The sequence below is a fragment of the Lagenorhynchus albirostris genome, chromosome 12, assembly GCF_949774975.1.
Source record: "Lagenorhynchus albirostris chromosome 12, mLagAlb1.1, whole genome shotgun sequence".
NCBI lineage: Eukaryota > Metazoa > Chordata > Mammalia > Artiodactyla > Delphinidae > Lagenorhynchus > Lagenorhynchus albirostris.
The window spans coordinates 69,078,640-69,097,139 of record NC_083106.1 but is presented as its reverse complement, the minus strand read 5'-3'; the positions used below and the strand labels follow the sequence as shown (position 1 = coordinate 69,097,139).

The 18,500-nt window shown below is 33.8% G+C and overlaps 1 protein-coding gene across 5 annotated transcripts in view; it reads right to left on the bottom strand.

Moving 5' to 3' along the window:
- SNX14 (sorting nexin 14) overlaps positions 1-18,500 on the bottom strand; it is a 68,601-nt gene that overhangs the window by 27,049 nt on the left and 23,052 nt on the right. For 2 of the 5 annotated variants that reach the window (XM_060167881.1, XM_060167885.1), the window contains exons 7-17: positions 16,835-16,919; positions 11,948-12,104; positions 10,743-10,818; positions 9,541-9,585; positions 9,358-9,438; positions 9,143-9,257; positions 6,559-6,714; positions 6,075-6,199; positions 5,331-5,389; positions 3,944-3,970; positions 1,758-1,890 (exon numbers count right to left, since the gene is read on the bottom strand). In XM_060167881.1, the coding sequence (XP_060023864.1) occupies positions 1,758-1,890; positions 3,944-3,970; positions 5,331-5,389; positions 6,075-6,199; positions 6,559-6,714; positions 9,143-9,257; positions 9,358-9,438; positions 9,541-9,585; positions 10,743-10,818; positions 11,948-12,104; positions 16,835-16,919 (1,059 nt within the window). The remainder of the gene's footprint in view (positions 1-1,757; positions 1,891-3,943; positions 3,971-5,330; positions 5,390-6,074; positions 6,200-6,558; positions 6,715-9,142; positions 9,258-9,357; positions 9,439-9,540; positions 9,586-10,742; positions 10,819-11,947; positions 12,105-16,834; positions 16,920-18,500) is intronic. The other 3 variants (XM_060167884.1, XM_060167882.1, XM_060167883.1) reach the window with 3 other exon arrangements.

The window sequence follows — 18,500 nt, the reverse complement described above, 5'->3', positions numbered from 1 at the left end:
TCCTGAAGCAAAACTATAGCTTGTATTTCAAGTAATTGGGAAGAACAAAAAAGAAAAAGTACATCTTTCCCCATAAAAATTATGTTTCGAGTTCACAATAATATGGGTAAATGCTTTTGTTATATTAAGTTATATTTAAGTTATATTTTGTTATATTAAGTGGGCAGAGATCAGGATAGCAATCTACATATAGCCTAATTTATGGGGATGGGAAGGGGAAAGATATTTTTAAAAAACAGAATCACAAGAATGTTAATAGAAGTAGTTATTGGGTGGCAGAATTACCGGTGGTATTTTAAATTTTTTTCTATTTTTCTATACTATTAAAAAATTGAGATGCTTAAAATCTAAAAACATAAACATTGTTTTTTTTAAAAGACTCCCTCCTCGGGTCTACTGTCTTTCTTCTACCCATACTTTTAAGGAAAATATGGGCATGAAAAGAATGCTGTATTTGGATTATCTAAAAAGAAAAAAAAGGATTAAATAAGTTTTTCTTCCATTAAAATTATTGTGAAGAAGCAATGAATCTTTTTAACAATTTATCAGTGCAAAGGGACAAAGGCTGAAAGGAAGGGGTAAAGAGGAAAAATAGGTTTATTTACTCTTCCCTCCCCACTTCCTTCCTCTTGGTCATTACCAATCCAATCACTAATATTCATCCCTTTTATACCCAGGATAGTAAATTTCTTAAGAGCAAAGTTTAGGTCTTAATCATCTTTTTATCTCCAGTGCTGAGACATTAAAAGGCAAAATGAAGACCCAGGATGTCTGTTCAATAAAGATTTTTTAAACAAATGCAAAGTACAAATGAGATAATATCTGCCTTTATAGAACTCCTTAATTGGTAGGAAAGACAATCATAAACATACTTTCAAATACATAAATTAAATTGTAATTTCAGGGAACTCCCTGGCAGTCCAGTGGTTAGGACTCAGAGCTTTCACTGCCAGGGCCCGGGTTCGATCCCTGGTGGGGGAACTAAGATCCCACAAGTCCTGCTGCGCAGCCAAAAAAAAAAAAAATCGTAATTTCAAACACAACGTGGTACATGTTTTAACATATGATCTAACAGAAGCAAAAAAAGGAGGGAATGTTCAATTCTGCTTGGGGACTCAGATAGGGGCTTATGGGAAGAAACTAGATTCTGAAAGGTAAGTATGAATTTTCTAGGTAAATAAAGGGGGAAAAAAGGCATTTCAAGCAAAACAACATGTGAAAAGACAGAGAAATAAAATAGCATGGAGGGTATAATGTGCTTATAAATCTGGGATCTTGTTAAAATGTAAATTATGATTCAGCAGGTCTAGGATGAAGCCTGAGATTCTGTACTGATAACAAGCTCCCAGGTAATGCTGATGCTGCTGGTCCACAGATCACAGTCTGAATATCAAGGGGTTAGGTCAGACATCGATGAACACAACTCCGTGTGCCTGGCCATGTGGTTAGAAAGAGATAAGATCAGGATATGAAGTAAAAGCTTAATCAAAACGTGGTAAATTGTTTGACTATTTAGCAGTATATCAGCTTAACAGAAACCATCTGGCCATAGTAAGCAATAACTTAGTGCTCAGGAATTTAAAAAATTAGATTAGCACCATGAAACTATAATGACTAGTGAAAGAATGGGAAACATAAACAAAATCTGAAGTAAGAAGTTAAGATTAACAAAAGGGAAAATAACAAGCGTAACCAATTTTTTATGCCACATTAAGTCTGAAATTATACATACAACAAACTGAAGAATTTTTACTTACAAAGTCATCTTCACCTTCAGCTAAGCCATAATTAGGCAACATAGCTCCCTCCATTGTGGTGCTCTTGAAGACTCCTTTAATTTTGCTACCTATTCGGCTAATTCCAAATGATTCTCCTCTCTTCTGTGTGCTCCTAAATATTAAACAAAAATGTATCAAGAACACAGTAAATTATTACATTATCACAACGGTCCAGTTTACTGTAAACAATAATAAAAATGGTTGCAAAAAGGATAAACTGAAGGTATAGCTAAACATAACTTTTTGGAGTTCTCAGTCATAGACTGTCTCAACATCTCTATAGCCAAAAGTGACAGAACATTTAAAGTTTAAATTTGAGGGGATGAATTAATGGGACAATATTTATTAACAAACATTTGAAATTTACCTACTATTTAACCTTAAAACATTAACTGAACTAAAAAGAATAAAAGATGAGAGCCCCCTAGTGGTGCATATTTCTTACTGCCATACATTTTTTGAAATAAATTAAAAATGTGGTTAGACCAACGTTCAAAATAGACTATCCTATTCAAACTGTACTGTACTGCTAAAAAAGCACAGTGTAACAGGAAAAAAACAAAACAAAACAATGACCTTCTCAGTACTTCATTTTTAGATGGAAAAACAAAAAAATTCTGAAAATTTTCTTCAACTTTATAATCATATAAATACTCAAAAGAAGAATGAAGTATAAAATACACCATATATAACTTCAAAATAATAACAAGAAAAAATAAAATGCCAAAGGGAAGGGTTAGCAATGAACATAAAGATAAAAGCAAATGTAGCCTAAGGAAGAAGCTTGCTCTGCCATATATATTAAATAATGGTTTTGTAATTTTTTTCAAAAGTGAATTTCTAAAAGCAACAACAAAAAAAGCAGCAAAAATTTCCTCCCCTACAGCCTACTTATTATTGCCTCATGTTTCAACAAATAAAAACATAACTTTTATCCAATTTAAAACTCACTATGTAATACTGCCCTTACGACAGATGTCCAAAGAAAAATGACCATTTTAAAATTCAAGGAGATTGGTGTTGAAGGCCTAACTTAACGAATAGCTATTATTCCTATAAGAAAATGTATTTATAAAAATAATGCAACAGGGCTTCCCTGGTGGCACAGTGGTTGAGAGTCCGCCTGCCGATGTAGGGGACACGGGTTTGTGCCCCGGTCCGGGAAGATCCCACATGCCGCGGAGTAGCTGGGCCCGTGAGCCATGGCCGCTGAGCCTGCGCGTCCGGAGCCTGTGCTCCGCAACGGGAGAGGCCACAACAGTGAGAGGCCCGCGTACCGCAAAAAAAAAATAAATAAAATAATAATAATAATGCAACAGTTACAGAAATAAAAGTAAATTGATGAAGTGTCAAATGCACCAGTATATTAGTGATATGTGCATTTTATACATGTTCAAGGAGTAAATCAAACTTATTTTAAACCTGGAAAAACTCTAATAGTAAGTAGTAGTAGTAAAAAGGATACTTAAACTAGAATATTGTTTTACTTAAACAAGCATGCAATTAGTGTTTTTAAAAAATCCAGGATTATAAATATAACTTTCTATGAGAGAAGAAATTTTTCTGAAAAAAATATGAAAATCTTAACAAAATATTATTAAAATCTCTAGGATCTAGATAGATTATGCTAGTAGACCTAGATTATAAAACAGTTGGGCTTTTTGAAATGACATATTTTTTAAATATTTCACTTGTGATTACACCCAGAAATACTGAAATATTGTACTTCTTGCTTTAAAGAAAGTTCTTTAAACACAAATAATTCTAAAAGAAATTTAGCAAGATCAATAACAACAACAACAAAGAATGAGTCAACAGCCTTAAAAAGCTAAATACTGGATTTTTCACTTTATTTTTATGCTGACATTTTAATTTTCTGATGACATATACAATGCTATTTCAAAAAGGAGACCTCTAGAATAAAAGTAGAGGTTAATCTTAAAAGGATGTCCCAGGGCATTCCCTGGTGGCCTAGTGGTTAGGATTCTAGGCTTTCACTGCCCTGGCCCAGGTTCAATCCCTGGTCCAGGAACTAAGATCCCTCAAGCTGTGCGGCATGGCCAAAAAAAAAAAAAGGATATCCCAAATACCTGATATAAAGGCAGTAATTGGAGTTAAACAGATAATTTATACAGAAAAGAATCACATGCTGTCTCAAGACTTACCGAAAATCATCCAAACTTAGGCTACTTCTGCAATAACAGACATGTGAAATTACACAAGGAAAAGAGAAAGAGAAAGCCCAGATATTAAACAAGTTTCACTTTAGAACATAAAACAAAATTTAAAAGTTACACAGATGGATAGCATTATGAATAACATGATAAAGGAAAGAGAAACAAACACAATGGCTATTTTGGGGGGGTTGGAATCTGAATTCTAGATCATTTTAAAGAAAGTTTTTAAAAACTCAATATGTCAGGAAATAATTCTGGTTTTTTGCCCTCATTTAGGCAAACCATTTGTTTGATACAGTGGAAAATATTCAGCGACTAAGCCACCAAAAACTTGGCATCGAAAACAAACTTGTATTTTCTAATATGGAATTCATGTCTATATTAGATATAATTGTGCATGCTCCACACATTTTTAGTTTGAGTATTTTTTTAAGTTATGACTTAAACTAAGAAGCAAAGGTAACAAAAGATCCCTAAATATTTTTTAAGTTATGCTTTAAGTATGGAATGAAACAGAAGAGTAGGTTAATATTAATTAACATGCATTAAAATTTTACTTTTTAAATGCAATTAAATAGAATGTAGACATAAAACATATGAATAAACATTTTACATATTTTAAGTCATCTAACAGCAAATCAGCAATGCTACCCTAAATTTTCAATGAAAGAATGTTAAGAAAGGTTTTTACTTATTCTATTGATATATAGGTAAATCAATCAAGTATCACAGAAGCAGAGTCCTGACAAGACTGATAGCTAACGTTAAGAGTCAGGTCAATATAAAGAAAAACTAAAGACTATAAGCAGTACCCAGAATGAAAACAACCCATATTTTCTTCCTATTAATTTTATATTCTAAAGCCAGCAAAATTAGTGCCTTCATATGTTGAAGACAACTAGGTGTTCACCAAGTGGCAAAGACAGCTTTCCATCTCTGAGGTTATGACTCTGACTTACACTTAGCTACTCAGCAGGCTAATAAGGTAAAAGAACCACTTCCTCTTTCGCAGTCCTATACAGGAGTTTCACTAAAATTAATAAATGGGAAAAAAACAAACTACTCTCTAAAACTGAGTTATCTGTGGATTTCAATTATGCATGCAGTCCATAGTCTCCAATAAAGCAGGTGATCAAGCAATAATAATTATGAGATTAACAAGGCAATGGTGTACATTTCTTGTTAAATTTTTCTGAAAGAATGTCAGGCATTTTCACATTACTATATGTAGTATAGCTCTACAATTCCTTAGTAATCCTGTCTACTTATGTAGCAAGGAAACCAGATTAATAAAGATAATGATGTTATCACAGAATGATTAGCGTCAACAAGAACCAAAAAAAAGAAAAACATATATATGATTGAATATACCTACCTGTTGAGTTTTGAATTGCGTGTTGGTGATTCTGCACCTCTTAAAAGTTGTCTGAAATACTTAAAAAATAATTATGATTTATTAAACCAATATTTGATATTGAAACTTGCTACTTCACCTTACTGATTTGAGCTTAAAGGAAACATTACTTAAATCAAGTGAATACAACCACAGTCAAACAGAGTAAGGATTAAGATATTGCAAATGGAGGTATTCAAGCCACTTGACTTCTACAAGTCTGTAAATAACGTATATACAAGAAGAATGGGGGACTTCCCTGGTGGTCCAGCGGTTAAGACTCTGTGTTCCCAATGCAGGGGACCCGGGTTCGATCCCTGATCAGGGAACTAGATCCTGCATGCTGCAACTAAAGATCGTGCGTGCCGCAACTAAGACCCAGCTCAGCCAAATAAATAAATAAATAAATATTTTAAAAAGAAGAAGAATGGGGTTTCTGCATCACCACTACAAAGCCACTCAGGCATATGGCAAATCAGATAGACCAATTTGGTTGCAATCTTCTAATCACATATATACAAACATGGTTTTGGTATTAAGAATTGTTGTTATAACCAACTTCTAATCTCCATTAACTTATGTAGTGGAAAATAGTATTCATTTTCTTAATTAACCATGTTTTATTTTCCTGTTTATTTTGTTATTTGCATTACTCATGTAACGTTATCAAAGCCACTAATAAATTTTGAGGAAAAATCTTCAAACAAGATTAATATTTTCACTAACCTCATCACTGTGGCAAAACATAGGAGTAAACACATTTTCCAAGAGAGAAAGTACATGTTCATATGCTTCAAAAAGACATCTCATAGTCTGAAGTTTCACAACATCTATATATGGGCCTTCAGCAACTGTTAAAAAAATTATATTGCAAAAATTGTTTATGAAAAGCACAAATACATTAGATATTAGTTTAAAGTTCATTACAGTGAAAAGAGCATACAAACAATACTAAGACTGTTTTGCAGAAAATCCACTGTAAGGTACAGATCACACTAGAGAGGAATTAGAACAACCAAGCTCCAGTTCTGGCAAGTATTAGTTATGTGAATTGTGAATAAGTTTCTTCATCAAAGCTTTCATCTTGTTAGTAAAATAGGATAATGCCTGCCTGTGTATCTCACACAGCTGTTGCAATAAGCAGGGAATACAAGAGAAAACTCTGAAAAGCGTAAAAGAGCTACAGAATTCATCCTCATCTTTTACTTACTTTTTTGAATCTCTTCTACAATGAAGGGATCAAATCGAATTTTGTCAATACTTTCATCCAAACAATATGTTTTATAAATCTTTTGCAACTCTTCATGAAGAGACAGCATTTCATCATTTGATAACTCTGGTCGCAAAATTCTGTCATTGAATTCCTCTAGCAAATTCAGAAAGAATAAAAAAAAAGAATTATTTTCATAGAATAAAACTACTCAATGAAAACTTCATGTTCCCACTCTAATTGTGATCAATATTAAAAGCAGCAAATATAAGCAATCTACTCATCATTTTAAGATTTTTAAAAAGATTTAATTGGGAGTAAAACAACTGCTGAGATGAAAGAGAAGCTCAATCAAATATTTTATATACGAATATAAAATGCATACATATTTCCATAGCAATACAAATTTTCTAAAATTTAGAATAATAAACACACTTGTAAAATTCTGTTTAAAGAACATATTGGATTAATTTCTTATACCAAGGGTCTTTAATATTTTGAAATTTGATTCCCTAAATAACAGTGAAAACTAAGGCTTTTTTTAGTCCCAATGTTTTTAAACAATATTTCTGTCCATCATGGAGGCTGTAGACTAGTGATGGAGCTCAGAGTCTGAACAAATCAATCTTTTTTTCCTAAAATGTGAAAGAACAGCACTAGGAAAGCCAAAATATTGACTACCATTTTTTTTTTTTTTTTTTTTTTTTTTTGCGGTACGCGGGCCTCTCACTGTTGTGGCCTCTCCCGTTGCGGAGCACAGGCTCCGGACGCGCAGGCTCAGCGGCCATGGCTCACGGGCCCAGCTGCTCCACGGCATGTGGAATCCTCCCGGACCAGGGCAAGAACCCGTGTCCCCTGCATCGTCAGGCGGACTCTCAACCACTGCGCCACCAGGGAAGTCCTTGACTGCCCTTTTTTTTTTTTTTACTACAAGAGGTAATATGGAAGCTTACCCCTTAATTCTTAATTATCCAAACTGAAACCCAGTGAGGTAAGGAAGGAATTTTTAAAAAAAGAAAAAACTGGAAGAGAACATATAAGATCTTTGGGATGATAGCAAATTCATATAATTGGAGTCTCAAAAAGAAAGGAGAGAGAAAATAAGGCAGAATACTTGAAGAGGTAACAGCCAAGAATTTTCAAAAATGATGAAAAACACCAACATTCAAGTAAAATTCAAGCAGAATAAATTTTTTTTAAACTACACGTTACAGTCAAATTGCTGAAACCCCCAAAGAGAAAACTGAAAAACCAATCAGGGAGAAAAGGGACATACATACAGGGGAACAAACATAAGAATGGAAGTTAATTTCTCCTGAGAAACAATGGTGCTGTTCAAAAGGTAATGGAAGAATGATTTAGAATTAGAATGTTGAATGAAAAAAACCCATCAACCTAAAATTTTATATTTGGTAAAAATATCCGTTTAAAATGAATATAAAATAACATCTTTTCAGACAAAAGTTAAGAGAATTTACCCCCAGCTGAATGGTACTATAAGAAATGCAAAAAAAAAAAAAAAAAAGGAATTCAGAAGGAAAATGATATAGAAACCGGTTCTGCAGAAAAAAATAAAGACCACCAGAAAAGTAAATATGCCAATAACTACCGGGGCCAAAATATGTGTGTGTGTGTGCACGTGTGTGTGTAAGAATGTGCACAGCAGCTTTATTCAGAATAGCCCAAAAGTGGAAGCAGTCCAGATAGCCATCTACAAGGAGAATGAATAAAGAAAGAGTGGTATCCTCATACAAAAGAATACTACACATAGCAATAAAAAAGAGCAAACCACTCATCTACACAACACCATGATTCAATCTTAAAAAGCACTATCCTCAATCAATGAAGCCAGGCACAAAAGAGTACATACTATGAGATTCCATTTATATAAGGAAACTGTACAGGCAAAATTAATCTGTGGTGAGAGAAATGAGATCAGTGATTGCTTTGGAAGGAGTGGGAGCAGGGGTGGATCATTTGGGAAGGGCCCTAAGGGAACTTTCTAGGGTGATGGAAATGGTCTTTATCTCAATAAAGGTGTAGGTTTGTAGGTTATAAAGAGTGCAGATTTGTCAAAACTGATTAAACTGTATATTTAAGTTCTATGAGTTTCACTGTAAATTATACCTCAATTTTTAAAAAGCTATATTTAAAAAAGAAATTAGGTACATTAAAAAATTAGTCTGCTCACAGAGTCCACACAATGTCTCTAAATCTAATAATGTAAAACGTTATAGAACTTCTAGCCAAAATAAAACATTTTTGTATTTGATTATTGAATCAAAATAATCCTTAATAAAAACTGTGACAAAGTGCTAATGACTGGGTCTTTAACATATTTTCATTATTCTGAATTTTTGGCAGTTATTTTTCTGCTAAGAGGATTTGGTTGAAGTCAGTTACAGATTATGTTCCAATGTGGAAAGGAGTGGACACTTGAGAGATAACTCACAGGTACTCTTAGAGTATCTAGCAAATGAAATTTAGTACAATAACAGATGACAGCTACAACATCTGATCTAAACAGTCAAACATATGACAAAGTTTAACAATGACTTTTGTAAAGTACACAGATAAGCCTCACCCACAGTCAGACAAATTTGCAACACGTGCACTGCTCCTTCTTGTTTCAGAAAGTTCATAAACCGAAATAAGAGATCTTGTTGCTCTCTGATTTGCTTCAATTCTAACTTCAGCACCTTGATACAACATGGGAGAAAGAGTAAGTTAGAGCTATGTAAATACATGATAAAATTGTTTATATCAAAAGTAATATAAGTTATTGCCAAAAATACTTACAGATGGTTTTTTATTTCTAGGTTCTGCAAATTTCTGCAAGAATGGAACCAAAGGGGAAGGTGGTTCAGTTGCTTTTTCAGGCTTTGAAGAAAGAATTAATTCAGTAACATGTCATTTGATTTTACAGATGTGAATCAAAACTCAATGCAATCTGAAGTACTTTCTAACACGTTCAATACTCACTGGACTGTCATCTATGAAGATGATAAGCAAATGATTCACAGTATCCTAATGGAAAATAATAAACAAGGATCAAAATAAATCCATTACCACGTTCTGCCCAGAATTCTCAAAGCTTTTATCATATTATGAAAGTTTCTGGAAAAATGAAGAAACAAATGGAGCAGTGGCAAAGCATCTGCACTTATGTAATACAGAGGGGCTTTTTAAAAATCTACAATACAGGGTTCTTCGGACTTCCCTGGTGGTCCAGTGGTAAAGAATCCACCTTCCAATGCAGGGGACACGGGTTCAATCCCTGGTCCGGGAAGATCCCACATGCCACAGGGCAACTAAGCCCATGCACCACAACTACTGAGCTCAACCACCTCAACTAGAGAGCCTGAATACCACAAACTACAGAGCCCACACGCCCTGGAGCCTGCACGCCACCACTAAAGAGAGAAAACCCACATGCCACAACCAGAGAGAAGCCCACGCACCGCAATGAAGAGCCCATGCAGCACAACGAAAGATCCCACATGCCTCAACAAAGATCCCGCGTGCCACAACTAAGACCCAATGCAGCCAAAAATAAATAAAATAAATAAATAATAAATAAATCTTAAAAACAAAATCTACAATACAGGGTTCTCAACTTTTGTGAAAATGGGAAAAGAAAAGTTATTCTGACTTTGGCATTCAAAACATTTATCAATTATCCCTATTTCTTCAAAATCTTACTGGATCAAAAGTAAAAGCAGCCCAAGTATCCATCAATAGATGAATGAATAAGCAAAATGTAACATATACCTAAAATGAAATATTACTCAGCCTTGAAAAGGAAGGGAATTCTGATATATGCTACAATGCAGATGAACACTGAGGATATTATGCTAAGTAAAATAAGCCAAATACTGCAAATACTGCATCATTCTACTAATATGTGGTAACTAGAGTAGTCAAATTCATAGAGACAGAAAGTACAATCAGGAAGTAGAGTTGCCAGGGGCCAGGAGGAATAGAGAATTACTGTTTACATGGGTACAGAGTTTCAGTTTTACAAGATAAAAAGAGTTCTGGAGATAAGTAATGGTGGTGGTTGCTCAACAATATAAATGTATTTAATACCACTGAACTGTACATAGAAAAACATTTAAGATGGTAAATTTTATATTTTATGTATCTTATCACAATTAAAGAAAAAAATGTTTTTTACGTCTTACTGGATCAGCTAGGAAATCCAAAGAAGGGAGGAACACTGAACCAGAGAGAATCTCTCTTAAAAGTAAGGTCAGGGATCTGGAAAAAGGAACAATATTGTACATATTTAGTGATTTACATCAGTTCTTACCTGGGAACCTTGTTATTATGCAGACTATGATCAGTAGGTCTGGGGATGCCCTGAGATTCCGCCACCTCTAACAAGCCCCCAAGTAACGCTCATGCTACTGGTTCACAGACCGCACCCAGAGCCCTTAACTGGCTAAAAGAGAATACTACTGAAGAGGAAGAAAGCATTTCCTCAGCAGGAGGAACCTGAGTGAGCATTAGAAAAACACCACCTCAAATATGAAAATTTTACATATAATAAATTAATATGTAAAACCTAATACCTGTAACAGTATAATTTTTATAATTAATTTAAATTATTATAAAACAATTTGTTTAAAGTAAAAACATTTTAATTAAAATATTTACAATATTTTTTAAATTTAATTAAAAATTTTAAAGACAATAAAGTAATATTTAAAGTACATCACTAAAAATAAGCCATGGTTGTATGTATTGTACAGCACAGGGAAATATAGCCATTATTTTGTAATAACTCTAAATGGAGTATAATCTATAAAAATATTGAATTACTAAGTTGTACACCTGAAACTAATTTAACGTTATAAATTATACTTCAATTTAAATAAATAAAAATAAGCTATGGTCTTTTTCTCTAAGGATTATTAGGATAAGAGTAAAGAGGTAACTTTATGGAATAATCTAAACGTGCTCTTTTGGAAATAAGGGAGGCTGGACTAAACGACCTCTAACTATACTTCCCAGGTGAATACCTTAAAACCCAAACTTGTCTGTATAATTTGTTCAAAGTGTTTCTGCCAGTGAATCATAATATGCATGTCTTTTAAAAGGAACACCAAGGAAGTAATAAAGTATAATGATCTCAAGTAAGACAATTAATTTTTTACATTTGTCTTTGATTTCCTACGATCAATTTCCAAGAAAAAATTCTTAGCAACACAATACATCATGAATGCTTAGTACCTAAAATGGCATTTTAAGACCTGATAAATTATATTTCTTAAATGAAAAATTATATCATAGCCTAATCTCAAGTTTTAGTGTATTCCTATTATGATCAAGAATAGCAATATACATACGGTATGGTATGCTATGACATTTTCTAGTCTATTTATACCTGCAGTCTGTTGCTTTCGGAGGCAAAATATAAGGAAAAAGTAGTTCAGTAAGTTTCCTTAAATAATGTAATTCATCTCTTCGACTCCTCAAAGCCACATGAAGCTCCGGACCATATTCTTCTAAAGCAGCTTGCTGTAAAAACTCTGTATTTTCTACTATAAATAGAGATAAAAAATAAATATTGGAAGAAGTTAACAATGTTAAATAACTTCAGCCATTTCCACTAACAAATACAAATTAATTTAACATAGCCATTCCTTTCTTAGCCTTCCTTTCTTTCCAATATGTATTCTACTGGGAAATTTTTCACAAAAAGGATATAAAGAAAATAAGTTTCCTCTTTGCTGGAAGTTTTTTAATTATTCAAAATTAATTGATAAAAAAGCCTTTCACCCTTGGTAAACAAAACTTTAAACTCAGGTCATTACAAAGTATATTAAAGAAAAGCAAATTGCTTAAAGTGGAAAAAACTAAAGAAAACATCTTCTAGCACACACAAAGCTTTTGTTATCAAACGTTACATTCTGTTCATCCCCTGCAAATATTTTATAAATCCCTCTTAGGGCTTCCCTGGTAGCACAGTGGTTGGGAGTCCGCCTGCCGATGCAGGGGACATGGGTTCGTGCCCCGGTCCGGGAAGATCCCACATGCCACGGAGCGGCTGGGCCCGTGAGCCATGGCCACTGAGCCTGCGTGTCCGGAGCCTGTGCTCCACAGCGGGAGAGGCCACAACAGTGAGAGACCCGCGTACGGCAAAAAACAAAACAAAACAAAACAAAAAACAAACAAACAAAAATCCCTCTTAAAGTTCTAGTCAAAATCATTCAGGTAACCCTTTGAAGAAATTAGAGTATAGAAACTGGCTTCCTTGGTTCAGTTCTGCATCTTCTGCCCACAGTACAGGACACAAAAGGTACAGAACTGTATATGGTGGAAGTCCATGAAGTTAGATTACTTAATAAACATTAACTGATGATAAAAGTTACACTAACAAAAAGTTTTCTTAAAAGGCCAAACACTAAACTAATACTTTAAAAAGGAGCAGGAGAAAAACAAGTCATGCTTTCTCCCCTATTTGCATTCTGAGCCAAGTTTTAAAATCATGGAGTGTGTGAAGGGAATCTTAACCCTAATTCAAATGGCATTTATTTTTTACAATTTATTTCTATTTTCATTGACAGAATGCAAGCATATTTACCAAAGAAAAGCCAAAACATACATTCTAATGGTGTAAGAACTAAGAAAGTAAATAAAGGCTACCTGTGCCAGAGGTATAAAAGAAGGACTGGCAAACAAGGACATAGTTTTTATAAGAATGTACTTTATTTTATCATTATACAAGTTTACCATGCATTTTGCCCCAAGAATTTGGGGTACAGGTCTTTTAAAAATTTATATCATGAGCAGGGATTTAAAATAAGAAGACTAAGCTATGCTAAATCCCAATTCTACTTCTTTATTAACTGATGATGTTAAATGATATAATCCCTTTGAGTCTCAGTTTCCACCTCAGTAAACAGTCATTAAATAGTTAACACTGAAAAAGCTGCCATGCAAAATGCACAAGTAATTATAATATCTGGTGCAATTAAGCATTCACACATAATATATAGATGCTGAAAAACGGGGCATGGATTAATCCCCACTAATCACCAGTATATCTCCTGTCTAATTAGTGGGCAGTTTTCAGACCACAAAAGGAAAAGTCCCCAGAATCCACAACAAAGAGATAACTTCAGGGTGAAAGACTGATATAAGATCCTTCAATTACTACTGAATTTAAATTAAACCAATGCTTCTAATGTATATATTTTCAACATTTCTAAGGGTGATAGAAGGACTTACATAGAAAACTTCTTTGTAATTCCTACTCTCAAGAGGCAGGTTAAGGAGAGAACACCAAGAAAGTAAAAATGAATATGTATAAAGAGCTGAACCTTTAATTTCCTGAATATACACAATTGTGGAGCCAAAGAATTTAGAAAACAAATTCATGCATGAAAGAGAAGAAAAATCAAAAACCTGAAAACCTTTTTTACAAGTCTAATTCACTGTTATAATATTTAGAACACCAGGACCTTTGGATAAAATGCAGTCCTTCTAATCCTCTAGCCTTTTAATTCTATGGAATTCATTAATTACAATGTCATTAATGAATCCAATCTAGCATTTTATGCTGATTTTGTAATTGAGGACCATTTTTTGCATGAATAGTAGCAATTTAGCAACCCCTCTCTTGCAAAGACTCAAGGATAAATTTCAGTCAAACTGGTCTATATATATGACAGCACTTTCACAGAAACAAAATAACTTGGATATTTTATTAAACTGATCAATTGAAAAATAAAAATAGGGCTTCCCTGGTGGCGCAGTGGTTGAGAGTCCGCCTGCCGATGCAGGGGACACGGGTTCGTGCCCTGGTCCGGGAAGATCCCACATGCCGCGGAGCGGCTGGGCCCGTGAGCCATGGCCGCTGAGCCTGCGCATCCAGAGCCTGTGCTCCGCAACGGGAGAGGCCGCAACAGTGAGAGGCCCGTGTACCACAAAAATAAAAATAAATAAAAATAAAAGACTCAATTTACTCATATCCTGAGTTCAAAGTGTTTGTCTTTACAACAAAATTAAGACCATATTAAAAATACTTTTCCCACACAAAAACCTGCACATAAATATTTATAGCAGCTTTATTCATAATTGCCAAAATTTAGAAGCAACCAAGATATCCTTCAAAAGATGAATGGATAAACAAACTGTGGTACATCTGTACAATGGAATATAATTAAGCAATAAAAAGAAATGAGCTATCAACTCCACAAAAAGACATGGAGGAGCCTTAAATGATAGTTCTAAATGAAAGAAAAGGCTACAGTCTGAAAAGGCTACAGTATGATTCCAACTATATGACATCTGGAAAAGGCAAAGCTGTAGAAAGAGTAAAAAGATCAGTGGTTGCTAGGGGTTCATGAAGGAAGGAGGGAGGGATAAATAGGTGAAACACAGGGGGCGGGGGGGGCAGTGAAACTATTCAGTATGATGTTGTGTTGATGGATACATGGCATTAAGCATTTGTCAGAATCCACAGAATGTACAATATGAAGAGTAAAACCCTAATAAAAACTATGGGGCTTCCCTGGTGGCACAGTGGTTGAGAGTCCGCCTGCCAATGCAGAGGACACGGGTTCGTGCCCCAGTCTGGGAGGATCCCACATGCCGTGGAGAGGCTGGGCCCATGAGCCATGGCCACTGAGCCTGCACGTCCGGAGCCTGTGCTCCGCAACGGGAGAGGCCACAACAGTGAGAGGCCCGCGCACCACAAAAAAAACAAAAAAAAACTATGGACTTTAGTTAATAATAATGTCTCAGTACTGGCATATCAATTGTAACAAATGTACCAACCAATGCAAGGTGTTAATAATAGGGAAGGGGGGAAATATATGGGAACTCTCTATAATTTCTGCTCAGTTTTTCTGTAAACTTAAAACTGCTCTAAAAAGTAAAGTTTACTAATAAAAAAAAAACACTTTTCTATATTTTTTTCTGACAGTACAGTAGCCTTAACAAAATGGCTACAACAAAGTTACTATCTTCTGGTGTGTTTTTGCCAGTGATAGGACAATTATTTTAAAAGTTAATTTTTTTAATTTAACAATTAAATTATACATATTTAAACTCTTCCACTTTTTAACTATGTTGAAGGTAAAACTTGAATTGTTATAATATTATAAGATGAACACAGAAAAATTTTTAAATGTAATTTGAAATGCTTCTCATACCTGAGGAATTATTCATACCAAAGGACAAATAAACTAATAATTTAACTACCACTCTACAAGTTCCCCAAATATACTGTGATTATACAAACTGATATTATGAGGGAGGGAAAATTGGTTCCATGCTCAAATGAGTTTGGGATGTGCTGGGTTAAAAAAAGTTAAAGTTATTTCTTTGCTGCAGGAATACTGAGATATTTTGGAATGCTAGTACTTACTGGGTATTTCCAGAAGAGGAATACAATACATAGTAATTACCAGAAAATATAACCATGATACTTCTTCTACATAGTCATCTACATAGAGTAGTATTCTGCAGAACATACTTGGGGAAGCACTGACAAAGAAGAATACCAAATGCAGATACAAGGAAAATCTCAGTTTCACAAAGAACTAAGTACAGAGCATATAAGTAATTTTGTTTAAAAGGTATATTTCAGCTTGATCTAAGAGCAAGAAAAGCCCCCAAATGAAGGTTTCATCCAATCAGCAAACGTTTGGTGAATGTATGCTATGTGTACATCATGACAGTATAAAGGCCAGGATACACATAAGAAACTGCAAACAGGTCATCCTGGCTAAAGTATCATACATAGTGAAGGACAAGAGTAGATCAAAATACTTGACTAAATAGGAAAGGGTTTAAAATATAGGACAGTTTTGACTCTGTAGCACTCGCTAATTTTTTTTTTTTTAAGTAGGCAGGTAACAGAATTGTGGCATTGTGAAATTAACATAGTAGCAATAAATAGGATAGGCTTCATCAAAACTGTTGAAATCATTAAGAAAAAAGGAGGGAAGAGATGTGAAAGACACCTCAGAGGAGGTAATGAAGTCAACAGACTACCATGCAAAAAAAGACAAGATTCATCAATAATATAACTAAAGATTATCCTAGTGTACCTTAATTTTCATAGATTCTTGAGTTCTCAAAATCACTTATATGTTAACAAATTACTGAAAGAGATTTCAGTTTAAACTAATACTTTCACAGCATCTGTGAATATATCACTTAATTTATCAGTACTCAGACTTAGATATTTAAAGTGAAAGCTGGTATATAAAAACAAACTCAAACTTTGTAGCAGTGTAAGAAACATAAAACTTTGTATTACCTTTCTGACTGGCTTTAACGATCACTTCTATATGCTTCATTGCTGCTTTTAATAGTTTCTTGGTGATAATAGATGGAATATCCACCTAGAAAAATTCAACATTAAAATAAAACTTTTAAAATAATTATCACTAAGTTACAATGGCAGGAACAATGTATTTAAGGTATTGGAACATATGATCTTAAAAATCAGTGGTATTATTGGGAATCTTTCAAAAATATAATTTAAAAGCACTTTACATTCTTGGATCATACTAACTGTAAATTTAGACCGTTTTACTACAACAGTAATGAAAATACACCTTCATATGCATACCCTATACACTAAATTTTTCTCACAAAATAGCATCTTTATTCTTGACTTATTTCTTTAATGTGTTCATTCTAAATGCATTCAAGAAAAAAATCTCAAGTAACTTTATCATCCCTTTGAGGTTATAAACTTGTGTTTACTAAGGTCACTTGAAAATAAACTTTTCATTCAGCTTACAAGGTAAATCCTGGTTTCAAGATATATGGAAGCATTCTATTTTGGAATAAAATTAAGTTTCATCATTCCCCACAGGTATTGTTCAACTTAAAGGCTGGAAACTGTAATGACTATGGTAGGTTAGTAAGAGAGGACTGGGGGCTTACAAGTACACACATAAAAGAGACATAAAATAAAATAACTAAAAAAAAAAAAAACCCTGCAAATTAAGTAAATCACCACCAAAAAGCATGTTTATTGGAGTTCAACAGGCTTAGCTTCCATCACAAAGCTCAACACATCATATTCTCCCTTTATCAAAGGCATGAGAAAACTGCATCACAATAGTGTTGTTTTGTGTTAACTTTTCAGTTCTTTTTAAATTCCTCATTAAGAAAAAGGAAAAACATCACAAGCTGATAAATCTAGTAAGTGTAATGGATCATAATCCCCCAAATTTTAGTGATTTACTAGTAAAACCCAGAGCAGATTACAGATATCTTTTGGCTGTATAAGATCAAACATGGTCAATAAGAGGGGATGTTTTTGCTAGTAGCACACCTTTTTGCAAAATAACATTACTCTTCATTTATCCCTGCTCTCTTGGTACTCAGTGATTATAAATTAGTCTCATATATATATTTATCAAATAAACAACATGTTTTCATTTTTAAATATTTTATGGAATCTTGTCTTCTGAGAATACGCACGAAAATTTTCCCTTGTAAGTTCCATTTTAGAGACTTCAGATCAAAATCAAAATGAAAAAATAGTGAGTTTGTCACTAAACTTTGATTAAACAAAGAAAAAAAAAAAAACCACTGTGGACCTTAAATGATTGTTTTCATTATCCCCAAACTCCCAATTTACACTAGTCAGGCCATGTTATCAAGGATATAACATTGTACTAGGAATGACATGACCCAGGCCTAATCTTTTGCCCATCAACTACCTCTGACACTTTGACAAAGAATATTACTAACTTTCTATAAAATGGGTATGATAATGACCCACTTATCTCCCAGGACAGTATACAGATAAAATGAAATGTACCATAACAATCCAGAAAGTGGAAAAAAATATTTGAAAATCATATATCTGATGAAGGAAGTATACCCAGAATAGATAATGAACTCTTACATCTCAACAATTAAAAGACAAATAACTCAGTTTAAAAAAATGGGCAAAGAATTTGAAT